This window comes from Ovis aries, chromosome 3, assembly GCF_016772045.2.
Source record: "Ovis aries strain OAR_USU_Benz2616 breed Rambouillet chromosome 3, ARS-UI_Ramb_v3.0, whole genome shotgun sequence".
Classification (NCBI taxonomy): domain Eukaryota; kingdom Metazoa; phylum Chordata; class Mammalia; order Artiodactyla; family Bovidae; genus Ovis; species Ovis aries.
The window spans coordinates 6,485,238-6,499,174 of NC_056056.1; the positions used below are offsets into that span (position 1 = coordinate 6,485,238).

General features: G+C 42.9%; 2 protein-coding genes across 6 annotated transcripts in view; one reads left to right on the top strand and one right to left on the bottom strand.

Annotated features, from left to right (window-relative positions):
* The window catches only part of GPR107 (G protein-coupled receptor 107), a 65,191-nt gene extending 54,097 nt beyond the window's left edge, over positions 1–11,094 (bottom strand). For all 5 annotated transcript variants that reach the window (XR_009599725.1, XR_009599724.1, XM_060411672.1 and 2 more), the window contains exons 1-2: positions 10,929–11,094; positions 35–157 (exon numbers count right to left, since the gene is read on the bottom strand). Coding sequence is in view for 3 of the 5 variants with exons in the window: in XM_060411672.1 (XP_060267655.1) it covers positions 35–157; positions 10,929–11,069 (264 nt within the window). In the remaining 2 variants the exon portion in view is untranslated. The remainder of the gene's footprint in view (positions 1–34; positions 158–10,928) is intronic.
* A 52-nt stretch (positions 11,095–11,146) lies between these two features.
* Positions 11,147–13,937, top strand: part of FNBP1 (formin binding protein 1) — a 144,310-nt gene continuing 141,519 nt past the window's right edge. Inside the window, exon 1 of the mRNA XM_060411671.1 lies at positions 11,147–11,898. The gene's annotated coding sequence lies outside the window, so the exon portion shown is untranslated. The remainder of the gene's footprint in view (positions 11,899–13,937) is intronic.

Consider the following 13,937-nt stretch of genomic DNA (forward strand, 5'->3'; position numbering starts at 1 on the left):
AAAGGTTTACCCTTGATCCTGGAAAGGCACTTACAGTTAAGTCCTTGTCTGTGGCTCCTTTCGGTTCATTCACTGAAAGGCTACTGACATTCACCTTCATGTACCCATTCTTGAAGAATCCAAAGGTGTTCAGATGAACCTTATGCCTCACATCATCCTGAAAAGATGTGCAGTAGAATTAGTAATCTGGAGAAGTTGATTAGTAAACCTATTTATTCATTTGCTTGGAAAACTGCGGTATCTAGTTCCCTGTCAGGTAACCAATGTCTCCATATATTCAGTAATATTGACCACTCTGGGACCTGATCTTGCTCCAAAAGCTGTGGAAGACTCATCAGAAATTCATACGACAGCAACAATGTCACAGAGGGAAACACACCATAGATTCGATTCAGTCCAGTGCATTTGGAAGGGTCCTGGAGGCAGGCCCGACGGCCTGCTGGGGCGTGAGTTCCAGGGGAGGAGGAGCAATGTTCTGGTCATCCTCCTATCCTTCCTTCCAGGACAAGGCCTGGCAGCCAGCAGGCACTCAAAACAGGGAGGGATGGCAAGGGGCAAGTAGCCAAAGCTGCTCCAAGAATACACTTGGCTCCTCCCCGCGAAGGACACCAAGGGACACCTGCCCATTACTTGAAACTGTCTCAGAGTTGTGACTCCAACCTCAGCTCGGTCCACAAACTGTAAGGCCAAGAGAACAACGGGATCAGAGAATACTCCTAAAGCTGAGGTTCCACAAAGGCACTTCACGTTGTGTGAAGTCATGAGTTTCATATTGGGAATTATCTGCCCAAATGTTCAGTTATCACATAGATACTAAATACAAAACACTAGGCTAAGTATTTTTCTAAAACTTGGATTGGTTCTTCCCCAAATCCACATCACTGTTTTTGCTAGTGTTTGTTTTTCGTTTGTATTTTAAAATTCTATTCATTGTTTCTTTCACTTAGTTGTTTAGTGGCTCAGTCATGTCTGACTCTTTGAAACTCCACGGACTGCAGCATAACAGGCTTCCCTGTCCTTCACCATCTACCAGACTTGCCTCAAACTCATGCCCATTGAGTTGATGATGCCATCCAACCATTTCATCTTCCATCACCCCCTTCTCCTCCTGCCTTCAATCTTTCCCAGCATCAGGGTCTTTTCAAATGAGTTGGCTCTTTGCATCAAGTTGCCAAAATACTGGAGCTTCAGCATCAGGCCTTCCAATGAATATTCAGGACTGATTTTCTTTAGGCTTGATTGGTTTGATCTCCTTGCTGTCCAAGGGACCACACTTCAAAAGCATCAGTTAGTTCTTCAGTGCTCTGCCTTCCTCATGGTCTAACTCTCACATCCATACACAACTACAGGAAAAACCACAGCTTTGGCTGTACAGACCTTTGCTGGCAAAGCGATGTCTCTGCTTTTTAATACACTGTCTAGGTTTGTCATAGCTTTTCTTCCAAGGAGCAAATGTCTTTTAATTTCATGGTGGCAGTCACCGTCCAAAATGATTTTGGAGCCCAAGAAAATAAAATCTGTCACTGTTTCCACTTTTCCCCATCTGCTTGCCATGAAGTGATGTGACCAGAAGCCATAATCTGAGTTTACTGAATGTTGAGTTTTAAGCCAGCTTTTTCACTCTCCTCTTTCACCCTCATCAAGAGGCTCTTTAGTTCCTCTTTGCTTTCTGCCATTAAGAGTGGTATCCTCTGCATATCTGAGGCTGTAGATATTTCTCCCAGGAATCTTGATTCCAGCTTGAGAGACATTCAGTCCAGCATTTTGCATGATATACTCTGTATAGAGATTAAATAAACAGTGACAATATACAGCCTTGATGTACTCCTTTCCCAACTTTGAACCAGTCAGTTGCTCCATGTAAGGTTCTGTTGCTTCTTGTCCTGCCTACAGGTTTCTCAGGATGTAGGTAAGGTGGTCTGGTGTTCCTATCTCTGGAAGAGTTTTCCAGTTTACTGTGATCCACACAAAGGCTTTAGTGTAGCCAATGAAGCAGATATCTTTTGGAATTCCCTTGCTTTCTCTATGATCCAAAGAACACTGGCAATTTGATCTCTGGTTCCCCTGCCCTTTCTAAATCCAGCCTGTACATCTGGAATTTCTCATTTCACGAACTGCCGAAGCCCAGCTTGAAGGATTTTGAGCATTACCTTGTTAACATGGGAAATAAATTAGTACATGGTCTTTGCTAGGAACCTGTATTGTCTGAATTCCTAACAAAGACCATGTACTAATTTATAATTACTAAAAAATAGTTATTTTCAACAATTATTATTTGCCAGCAATATATTAATTGCAAGACTCTCATCTAACCTAATTTCCAACACTCCCTTTTAAGTAATCATGTTACCATATCAAATAAGATATATAAGGAAGGGACTCTGTAAACTGTATTTCACTATACAAATAGACACAAAATTTCAGATTAATAGGAACCAAGAAAGCCAAACCCACTAATCACTCATTCAACTTTGATTTAATTCAAATGTAAATAAACCAGTATTTACAAAATGCCACTAATGGCTAAGGCCCAAGAAGTGATAAAAGACTCTCAAAACAAAAAGTCTCCCAACAGCCAGTCCTTACTGTCCAGGAATAAGGAAACCTCTTCTTCCACCACAGGGAAGCCAGAATCTCCCCAAGGACAATCAATGGTCAGGAAGACAAGAGAGCCCTTTCCCCCAGGGAGGCTCAAAATCCCCTAAGCTGTAGAAAAGTAAAAGGAGTAGCAACAAATATCCACTGCTCACAATTATGACGTGTCTACATCAAAGCTGCTTCAGAGCCATCAGAACAGAGAGAGGGCAAGGAGCAGGAAGAGGAAGAGAATAAATCCTATTCCCCTCAACCATCCCTTCCCAAGCTCATGACATATCCATAACCATAAAAATCAATACAGTATCATGATGTTTTTAAAATTTGGATAAACTGTGTTACAATGTATGTGTACATCTGGCAACTTGCATTTTTCAGACAGCACTGCATTCTTTGAGGCCCTATCTGTGCTGACACATTGAATATGCTCTGGTTCCTCACTTTATATGCTTGTGTTCCATCGCATGTACATCATGGTACATCTATTTCCCCAAAGCATCACCTGGGCATTCAGGTAAATCCCAATCATTCCTGGGCATTCAGGTAATTTCCAATCATTTGCTATGACAACAGTTATGAGAATTCCTTGTACGTATCTTTTTTTCCTTTAAACTCTGTGCTATTTTAAAGATGTATTTATCTATCTATTTTATGCGTTGGCTGAGCTGGGTCTTCACTGCTGCACACAGGCTTTCTCTAGTTGTGGTGCACAGGCTTCCGCTTGCAGTGGCTTCTCTTTCTGCAGAGCATGGGTTCTAGGGCATGCAGGCTTCAGCAGCTGCAGCAAGTGGGCTCAGCAGCTGTGGCTCTCCCGCTCTAGAATGCAGACTCAGTAGCTGTGATCCACAGGCTCAGTGCTCCATGGCATGTGGGACTTTCCCCGACCGGGGATCCAACTGGTGTCCCTTGTATTGCAAGGTGGATTCTCAACCACTGGACCACCAGGGAAGCCCCCCTTGCACATACATTATGTATTACCTGGGTGGGGATTAAGGGTATATATATCTAGATGGACAATCCTAGGACACAGGGTGTGCACATTTTCAATTTTAGTAGAAATTGACAAATGAATTCCCAAAGTATAAGAAAGTTTCTTTACATCCTTACTGAACCTTGATGTCATTAGACATTTCATTTTTCCCAGTTTGGGGGAAAATCAATGCTGATGTTGATTCAATTTGCATTTCCTGGTACTTTATGAGTTTGAGCACCTCATTTAGGTTTATTAGCCATTTGAGTTTTTCTTTTGTAAAATGCTTTTTTAAAACATATCATATGTCAGACTTCCCCAGCAGTCCAGTGGTTGTTGGGAAAGTAAGATCCCACATGCCAGGCAGCATGGCCTAAAAAGTAAAAATTTAGAAAACTAAATAAATAAACATCATATGTCCGTTTTCCTTTTGGATTTGTTTTCTTAAGTTCTTTATATATGCTGGGTACTAATTTTGACTTTGATGCTGCAAATATCTTTTCCTGGTCTTTTCTTTAAACTGTGGTATCTTTTGTTATACAAGTCTTTTTATATTTTGAAAGAGAAAACCTATTGATCCTTATTCCTGACAGTTTTCGTCTTCAAAAAAAATCTGTCAGGGGTGTAGGGGAGGGAAGTACTGAAAGTTTGGAATTAACAGATGCAAACGATTATATACCATAGGATAGATAAACAACAAGCACCTACTGTATAACACAGGGAACTGTGGTCAATATCCTGCAATAAACCATAATGATAAAGAAAAGATACAGAAAAGAAAATATATATGTATAACTGAGTCACTGCTGTTCAGCAGAAGTTAACACAACACTGTAAATCAACTATATTTCAATAAAATTTTAAAAAATTCAATGTTTATTCCTGATAACAATTTTAAATGTCTTTTCAAAAACGTCCTTCTCTATTCCAAAGTCTAAAATATTTGTGAGAGTGAAAGTTGGTCAGTTGTGTCCGCCTCTTTGTGACTCATGTATAGTCTGTGGAATTCTCCAGGCCAGAATACTGGAGTGGGTAGCTTTTCCCTTCTCCAGGGGATCTTTCCAACCCAGGGATTGAACCCAGGTCTCCCACATTGCAGGTGAATTCTTTACCAGCTGAGCCACAAGGGAAGCCCAAGAATACTGGAGTGGGTAGCCTATCCCTTCTCCGGAGGATCTTCCCGATCCAGGAATTGAACCAGGGTCTCCTGCATTGCACGTGGATTCTTTACCAACTGAGCTATCAGGGAAGCCCCAAAATATTCACAATATGTTATTCTAAAAGTTTGAGAGTTCTGTTTTCACATTTAGTCTTTAATTCACCTGGAATATATTTTGTTTGCAGGAGAGCCATCTCTTCCCACCCCCTCCTCCCATGGAGACCAGCAAGGTGTCCTGAGGCCACTCCAGAGCGATCCGTCCTAACTTCCACTGCCCTACGGCGCCCCCTCTGCTGCACTTCAAGTTTGCACTGGGATGAGCCTCTCATCGGCGCTTCCGTTCTGCCCCCATCGATCTGCCTGATCCCCACTACAGAGTCATGTGGCATTATGGTTCAAAACTGAGCAGGATAAGACCTCGCTCCTTCTCCTGTTTTGATGTGTGCTGGGTATTATAAGACTTTTAGTGACTGGGAGAGAAAATCAAGGGGGCTTCTGGGGTATTAGTAAAGTCCTTCTTCTTGATCTGGGTGCTGGTTACCTGGGTACATTCAGACATTAAAAAAATTCACCAAACTGCACATGTATGAACTAAGAAACTAAAGAAAAGCAGGGCAATGACAGCAGAGAGGAGACTGGCACACAGAAAGATGGGCACTGGAAGGACTGAGAGTTCCCCCTGAGGGGAACAGGGTGCCACCAATGGGCTCAAGGGGAGTGTCATGATTGGCTTTGGCTTTTAGGAAGATAAGGCTACAAAACACAATAGGAACTAAGATAACGCTGGGAAAACAGGTATGAGGAGACCTCCCTGGTCCAAGGAAGTCCTAGGCCTAACAGTCACAGTGGTGATGACAGGAGTGATGGTTTGGAGAGCTTCGTATTTAGAACACAAATCTATGAAGCCTGGTGCTGAGAAGATAAGAATAAAAGATTTCTGACTTAAGAAAATGAGCAGCTGGTGGTCCCAGTTACTAAGAAAAGAAAAACTGGAGAAAGAGTATGTACAGATTAGGGGTGAAGGGTGAGGATGTTTCTAACATACAGAGATGATTATGAGCCACTTACGTGGAAATGGGGGTTAGGAAACTGGATACACTTGTCCAGAGCTCAGAAGAAAGGGTAGATATGGAGACAAAACTAAAAAAAAAAAAAAAAAAAATCCCATAACCCTTATAGACAACTACTATATTTTTCTCCTTTTCCCCCTTATTTTAGAAAGTTGTTTTAAACTTTTCACTAAATATTGGAATATAAGAAATGGTTTATGTTCCTCAATAACTTCCCATTTTAGACGGCTTTCAAACATAAAGCAAGTGGGGTAATGATACGTCAATTTAGTTTTTCTCACAGACTGAATTTTAGAAAACAGAGTAACATCTAACTAAGCTAGCTTATGGTCACCTACCCAGCCACTTCTCTAAACAGCTCAACTGGCAGTCCACTGACCACACCGGCCCACAAATGTGCCGCATGTGGCCGACACAGTGCTTTGCTTTTGTTTTTAAATTTGAGTTTGAGCTAGCTAGTTTCACTTGAAAGCCTGGATTTCTAGTTTTTCTTAAACACACAAACACACATAATCTGCAAATCTAGGCCACACAGGACGGAAGCGTAGGTGAACATACTAAACTACACTACGAGGAAACAAATCAGCACAATCCAGTACAGGGGAGCTGGAAGGAGTGAGGCCCCCAGATCAAGACAGACTTAAGAGGTATATTAACCACTCATAATGTGAGGAGACTATTTAGATTCTGATTTTTAAAAAGTTTAAATCCATTTCTGACCAATGGAAATTTGAACCTGATTTGGTATTTCATGATATTAAACATTATCTTTCTTTCTGTTAAAATGACATTGTTGTTGTTGTTCAGTCACTCAGTCACGTCTAATTCTTTGTGACCCTATGGGCTGCAGCAGACCAGGCTTCCCTGTCCTTCACCACCTCCCAGAGCTTGCCCAAACTCGTGTCCATTGAGTCGGTGATGCCATCCAACCATCTCATCCTGTCATCCCCTTCTCCTCCTGCCTTCAGTCTTTCCTAGTATCAGCATCTTCTCCAGTAAGTCAGTTCTTCTCATCAAGTGGCCAAAGTGGAGCTTCAGCCTCAGTATCAGTCCCTCCAATGAATATTCAGGATTGATTTCCTTAGGACTGACTGGTTTGATGGCCTTGCGGTCCAAGGGACTCTCAAGAGTCTTCTCCAACACCACAGTTCAAAAGCATCAATTCTTCGGTGCTCAGCCTTCTTTATGGTCCAACTCTCACATCCATACATGACTACTAGAAAAACCACAGCTTTGACTAGACGGACCTTTGTTGGCCAAGTTAATGTCTCTGCTTTTTAATATACTGTCTAGGTTGGTCATAGCTTTTCTTCTAAGGAGCAAGTGTCTTCTAATTTCATGGCTGCAGTCACCGTTTGCAGTAATTTTGGAGCCCAAGAAAAAAATCTGTCACTGTTTCCATTTTTACCACAACTATTTGCCATGAAGTGATGGGACTGAGTACCATGATCGTAGTTTTTGAATGCTGAGTTTTAAGCCAGCTTTTTCACGCTCCTCTTTCACCTTCATCAAGAGGTTCTTTAGTTCCTCTTCGCTTTTGGCCATAAGGGTGTCATCTGATACTGCAGTTACATTTTTAAGAGTCCCTATTTCTTATAGGTACATACTGAAATATATACTGAAACATTTATGGATTTTAAGGATCAAACAATATGATGACTTTGATTCACTCGAAGACAGTATGAAGACAAATGTTGGCATAATATGTAGTAAGCAGAACCCTCACAAATTGCTGTTAGGACTGCAAAATGGTACAGTTGCTTTAGAAAGTACTTTGGCAGTTTCTTAAAAAGTTAAATATAAATCTTCCATGAAAAAAAAGTGAAAGTGTTAGTCGCTCAGTCGTGTCTGACTCTTTTGTGACCCCATGGATTGTAGCACGCCAGGCTCTTCTGTCTTTGGGATTTTCCAGGCAAGAATACTAGAGTAGGTAGCCATTCCCTTCTCCAGGGGATCTTCCCAACCCAGGGATCGAATCCATGTCTCTTGTGTCTCCTGCATTGGCAGGTGGATTCTTTACCATCTGAGCCACCCGGGAAGCTATCTACCATATGACCCAACAATTCTACTCCACTCCTAGCCATCAACCCCCCAAAACAAAAACATGCTTCCCAAAGACTTGCATGTGAATGTTTGCAGCAATATTACTCACAACAGACAAAAATGGAAACCCAAACATTCAAATGTTTTGGTAAATGGCTGAGATAGGTGATATATTCATACAATGAAAAAGTATTTGCCCATTAAAAGGAATGAATTACTAATACACAGTACAACATGGATGAACCTCAGTAACATAAGTAAAAGAAGCCAGACAAAAGGACCATATACTATGTGATTCCATTTATATGAAACATCCAGAAAGGGCAAATCTATAGAGACGGAAAGTAGATTAGTGGTTGTCTGGGGCTGGAGGTCAGACTAGGAATTAACTGTAAACCAACAAAAGAGATCTTACATGGGTGATGGAAATGTTCTATGGCTGGATTGTGATGATAGCTGCATAACTCAGTAAATTTACCAACAATCACTGAATTGTACATTTACAATGTATGGATTTTAATGTATATACACCATGCCTTAAAAGTTTCCAAAAGTTAAGGAATCTAAAAAACAAAAGAAGGAATTTGAGAAGACTAGAAGAATAATGGAGAACGTAACATGGAATGAGAAAACTGAATAAAGAATGAAAGGGGGACTTCTCTGGTGACCTGGTGGTTGAAACTTTGCCTTGCAGTGCAGGGGATGTCAGTTTGATCATGATTGAGGAACTGAGACTCCACTTGCTTCAACTAAGACCAGAGGCAGCCACATAAGTAAACACATTAAACAAAAAAAAAGATTTATTTTCTAGTTAAAAATTAAAGAATGCACCTGAGAAGGGATGTGTGTGGGGATAGGGCAGAATTAGCCATTGGTTAATGGTTACAGCTACATGGGAATTCACTATACTATTCTGTCTATTTTGGTGTATGGTTGAAATTCTCTCTCTCAATCTCAAGCAAAATAAGACAATCTAACGTTGCTGCTCTGACAGGCTCCCTTCAGGTGACTTCATTTTCTTAGGCAAAATGTCAGACTGTTAAGAGAAACAAGTACAATACTGATTATGGAACAGGCATCAAGTATTTGAGAAAACAAAGATGAAAAACATTAAGCAATGTAGCTTACTCCTTGGAAGGAAAGTTATGACCAACCTAGACAGCATATTAAAAAGCAGAGACATTACTTTGCCAACAAAGGTCCGTCTAGTCAAGGCTATGGTTTTTCCAGTAATCATGTATGGATGTGAGAGTTGGACTGTGAAGAAAGCTGAGCACCAAAGAATTGATGCTTTTGAACTGTGGTGTTGGAGAAGACTCTTGAGAGTCCCTTAGACTGCAAGGAGATCCAACCAGTCCATTCTAAAGAAAATCAGTCCTGGGTGTTCTCTGGAAGGACTGATGCTAAAGCTGAAAGTCCAGTACTCTGGCCACCTCATGTGAAGAGTTGACTCATTGGAAAAGACTCTGATGCTGGGAAGAATTGGGGGCAGGAGGAAAAGGGAACGACAGAGATGAGATGGCTGGATGGCATCACCAACTCAATGGATGTGAGTTTGCTCACGTCCAGGAGATGGTGATGGACAGGTAGGCCTGGCGTGCTGCGATTCACGGGGTCGCAAAGAGTCGGACATGACTGAGCGACTGAACTGAACTGAACTGAAGCAATGTAGCACAATGTAGAGAAATCAATCACCAGAATTATACCAACTCAGGTTGCTTCTCCCATTGAGGGTAGTATACTTTTCCTTCTATATCAACTTTGTTGATATTTACCTAATGATGCTGGCCATCTGACACTTTAATTCTAGACATGCCTAAAGCCAAGACACATGGTTCAGTGCATCCATGGTTCAGTATTAGTGTTATTCTCTAATTTATAAGCTACAAAAACTCAGTTACATGATTTCACCTAAGACTCAAGATTCTAAACTATAAAGTGAAAGAATTTTAGGAGTTCGGCACTTGCAGTCACAGGCCTGGGGACTAAGGACTATGGATAAACTCTGGCAGGATTACAAAGCCCTATAAATTCCAAGAAGTTTTGCCTACATTTCTACCTGCATTTTCTGGGAAGAGATTCAATATCTTTCAGCATATTCTCAAAAGGAGCCAAGACTCACTTCTCTCCCTGCAGTTGACAACCATTTCAATCAGGATATTTATTATTTACAAACAACAGTATGGGTCTAGTCAGGTTTTTTTTAATCCAGATTCTGTATTTTAAACTACAGTCACAAAATACATTGCTTTGTTAATGTACAGGGTTTTAATAAGACAAACTTTCTCACTGCTGAAACCTTACTCTGTTAAGAGTACCTTGCAGAATGAAAATAATGTACAAGGCTTTGGGTCACAACGATTTATTTTTCCTGGTCTCATATATTAACCAGCTAAATCGCCTGGAGGCATGTTTTGAGTTAAAAAGCAGGATACAAAGGGTTCATTCTAGGCCTATCGTAAATTTCTTCCCTAGACAGACAATGACAGAAGCGCGGGATAAAAAGGGCTTCTAATCAAAAACATATTTTCGTTGCTGGGCTTAAATTTCCGGTAACGGATTTCAAGCGAGATTTGAAATTCCTTCTGGAGATGCTCGCTTTGCTCAGGCCAGAAACCGCCAAGTCCACCAGGGAAACTGAGGCAAAGATTCCCCGCACCTTCCAACCGCTAGGCACCAGGGGGATGAACGAAAGGAGACGGCAGACGAGCGAAGTCGGGCGTAGAAGTTGGAGATCAAAGGGAGGAGGAAGATCAAGTTGCTCTCGGCAAGGAAGACAGGGAAGCCAACAGGACTGCAAGCATGGCCCCGAGAGTCCTTCGGGGTTACGCCGCAGTTTAGCCCCTTCCCCTCTCTTAGTTCTCTTCCTCCCTTTTCCAGACCGACCGAGGACTCCCGCCATTCCCACAGTTCCCACCAGACCCCTCTGGGAGGGAGTCCGCAACTGGGAATAGAGGCGGGAACCCCAATCGCTCATAGACAACCTCCCCACCCTCCGCTTCCCCTGGGCCAAAAGTTGCCCCTCAGCATCAGGGAGCGGCCTCGGCCTCTGTCCCCCGCCCTGGTCTTGCAAGGCCCCGGTCGCCCTTACCTTGAGCGCCAGGTGGTGGACGCGGCCCAGGCCGGGCTCGGCCAGCAGCTGCAGCAGCCCCAACAGCGGGAACAGCCGGAGGCCGGCGGCTAGCCGCTGACTGCGGGAGCCCGAGAAGCCGAAGGGCGCCGGGGCCGCCATGTTTGTTCCAGCATCACCAGCTGCTTCCTCTCCCGCCCACTTCCGGGGTTAAAGGGCGGCGGCTGCCGGAAGCGCCTGAAAGGGGGCTCTCTGCAGCCAGCGGCGGGGAGACTGTGGCCTTTTTCCTTGAGTTTGCGGTCTCGGGAGCGGGGCGGGTACACTTCGAGGCCGTTCAGTTGGCCTCTGCTGTGAGGATTTTTCGGTTTAGCAAGAAGAGGTGCGCCCGCAGTAGGTAGCCTGTGGCGGTTGCCATGGTAACAGTCTCTGGGCTGGACCAACCCTGGCGTTGCCTCCGCCCCGCGGAGCTTTGAAAGCGACCTTGGGCCTGCGCGCCGGCGGCCCACCGAGGGACCTGGCGTTACTAGGCGGGGAATGCCTCCTGGGTTGATGGGACCGATTGCCCCGAGCGGCCTTCACTCGGTAGAAAAACCAAGTTCGTGGCTTGTCATCAGTCCTTGGGTGGTTTTGTTTTTGTTTTTTGAGGCACTTAACACAAATTTTTGATGAGATGGTTTTAGTAATTTATTGAGCCTTTATGAGGTACTTCTTCCCCAGTGGCTCAGCGGTAAAGAATCCACCTGCGGTGCAGGAGACACAGAGACTCTGGTTCCATTCCTGGGTTGGGAAGATACCCTGGAGGAGGAAATGGCAACTCACTCCAGTGTTCTTGTCTGGGAAATCCTGTGGACAGAAAGGAGCCTGTCCATGGGGTCGCAAAAGAATCGGACACAGCTGAGCGACTAAACAAGGACAACGTATCAGGCACTTCGTTAAGCCTTTTGGGTGCATTTTTGCATGTAATCCTTGGAACAGTCTGATGAGATAGGAGGTAGGTGTAAGTATTACCACCCCCACCCGACATTACCACCCCCACCCGACACACACACACACACACACACACACACACACACACACACACTTTACTGGTAAGCAAACTGAAGTTCTGAGAGATTGTTATTTGTTCCAGGTTGAAGTGGGAATCATGTGGAAAATGCTAAATACTGTTATATCGCTTTATGCTTTTTCATCCAACCGCTAGAGTATGAATCTCTTAATCCTGTGTGGAAATTTTCCTTGCTTCTAATCTTTCAAATTTGTAGAGAGACCTTTAATGAAAGAATTTGTAGATTGTTCCCTCCAAATCGCTATTTTTATCATGGAGTTATAAAAAAGATAATGCTTATTAAAATTACCAATAGACTAGCTAGGTTTATTTAGTTTTTAGATGTTTTTTTATTTCGCCTTTTTTTGGCTTGCCACACAATGCATGCTCTTTGTGGGCAATCATTTAAGCAAAAGAGAAGAAAATAAAAACCGCAAGGAATCCCCCAATACTGCATGACTATCAGTGTTTTATGACAGAATCAGATTCCTAACGTTTTTAACTGGAACTAGGAACTGAAGTTAACATGATATATCTAAATGAAAATAAAGTGAATAAAGTGCTGCACTCAGGTTAACAAAAATCAGGAGGGGAAGTACAGAGTAGAGGGATGAGAGTCCCAGATCTTTTAGCTGTGCAATCTCAGTCAAAGTCATGAATCTGTGAATTCTTGAAAGTGAAAGTGGCTCAGTCGGGTTGTCCATGGAATTCTCCAGGCCAAAATACTGGAGTGGGTAGCCTTTCCCTTCTCCAGGGGATCTTCCCAAGCCAGGTCTCCTGCATTACAGGCAGATTCTTTACCAGCTGAGCCACAAGGGAAGTCCAAGAATACTGGAGCTGGTAGCCTATCCCTTCTCCAGCAGATCTTCCCGACCCAAGAATCCAGCTGGGGTGTCCTGCACTGCTGGCAGGTCAAAAACTAGTCCACGTTCTGTCACACCCTCTGTAAGAACAAAAGTAGGGCACTAAGGTGTAGCCAGGAAGATAGAAAGGCAATGTTTACTCGTTGGTAGTTTAATTTCTTTCTCCAGCCTAAGATTTTTAGCCATGTATTATGAATATGTAAACCCACTCCAGTGTTCTTGCCTGGAGAATCCCAGGGACAGGGGAGCCTGGTGGGCTGCCGTCCATGGGGTCGCACAGAGTCGAACACGACTAAAGTGACTTAGCAGCAGCAGGAGCAGCAGCATGAATATGTCATCTTACTTCTTTGAGCAAAATTCTCGTCTGATCTTGCTACACAATTTTACAGATGAAGAAACTTAGAACAAGAAACTTCATTGTCTTGGAAATCCACAAATGAGATAATAGTTAATCTATTTATTAAGCAGTTAAGTTTGCCAAATATTCTGCTAAGTACTTTATATGTTGCTGTTGTTCAGTCAGTAAGTCATGTCCTACGCTTTGTGATCGCATGGACTGCAGCACACCAGGCTCCTCTGTCCACCACCGTCTCCCAGAGTTTGCTCAAATTCGTGTCCATTGTGTTAGAGGCTGTCTAACACATCTCACCCTCTACCACACCCTTCTCCTTTTGCCTTCAGTCTTTCCCAGCATCAGGGTCTTTGTGCACACTATCTCATTTAAGACCACGAAATCTTTGTACTGTCTGTATTTTTGTTCCTTTCTTAAAGACAAGACTTGGTTAGAAAAATTTATTCAAGGGTGGTCTGATCATTTATAAATGACTCTCATCCAGGCCTTGCCCACAAAGCCTAGCATTTAATCCTTATCCTGCAATTGTTATAAAAAATTAATCTCTTATGAGGCCGGACGCGTCCTTAGAAAATCAACAAATCCTTTCACCTTATTAACAGATGTGAAAACAAATACAAAGAACTCAAAAATGATTTTCTCGGGATCACACAAGGACTTAGGTAATTTAGGGCAAGCATCCAGGACTGAACCTCATCTGCTTTAAAACTGGCTCTGTGCTTCTTGTACTATACCATACACGGCATTCCGATTATTAAAATTTTATTATT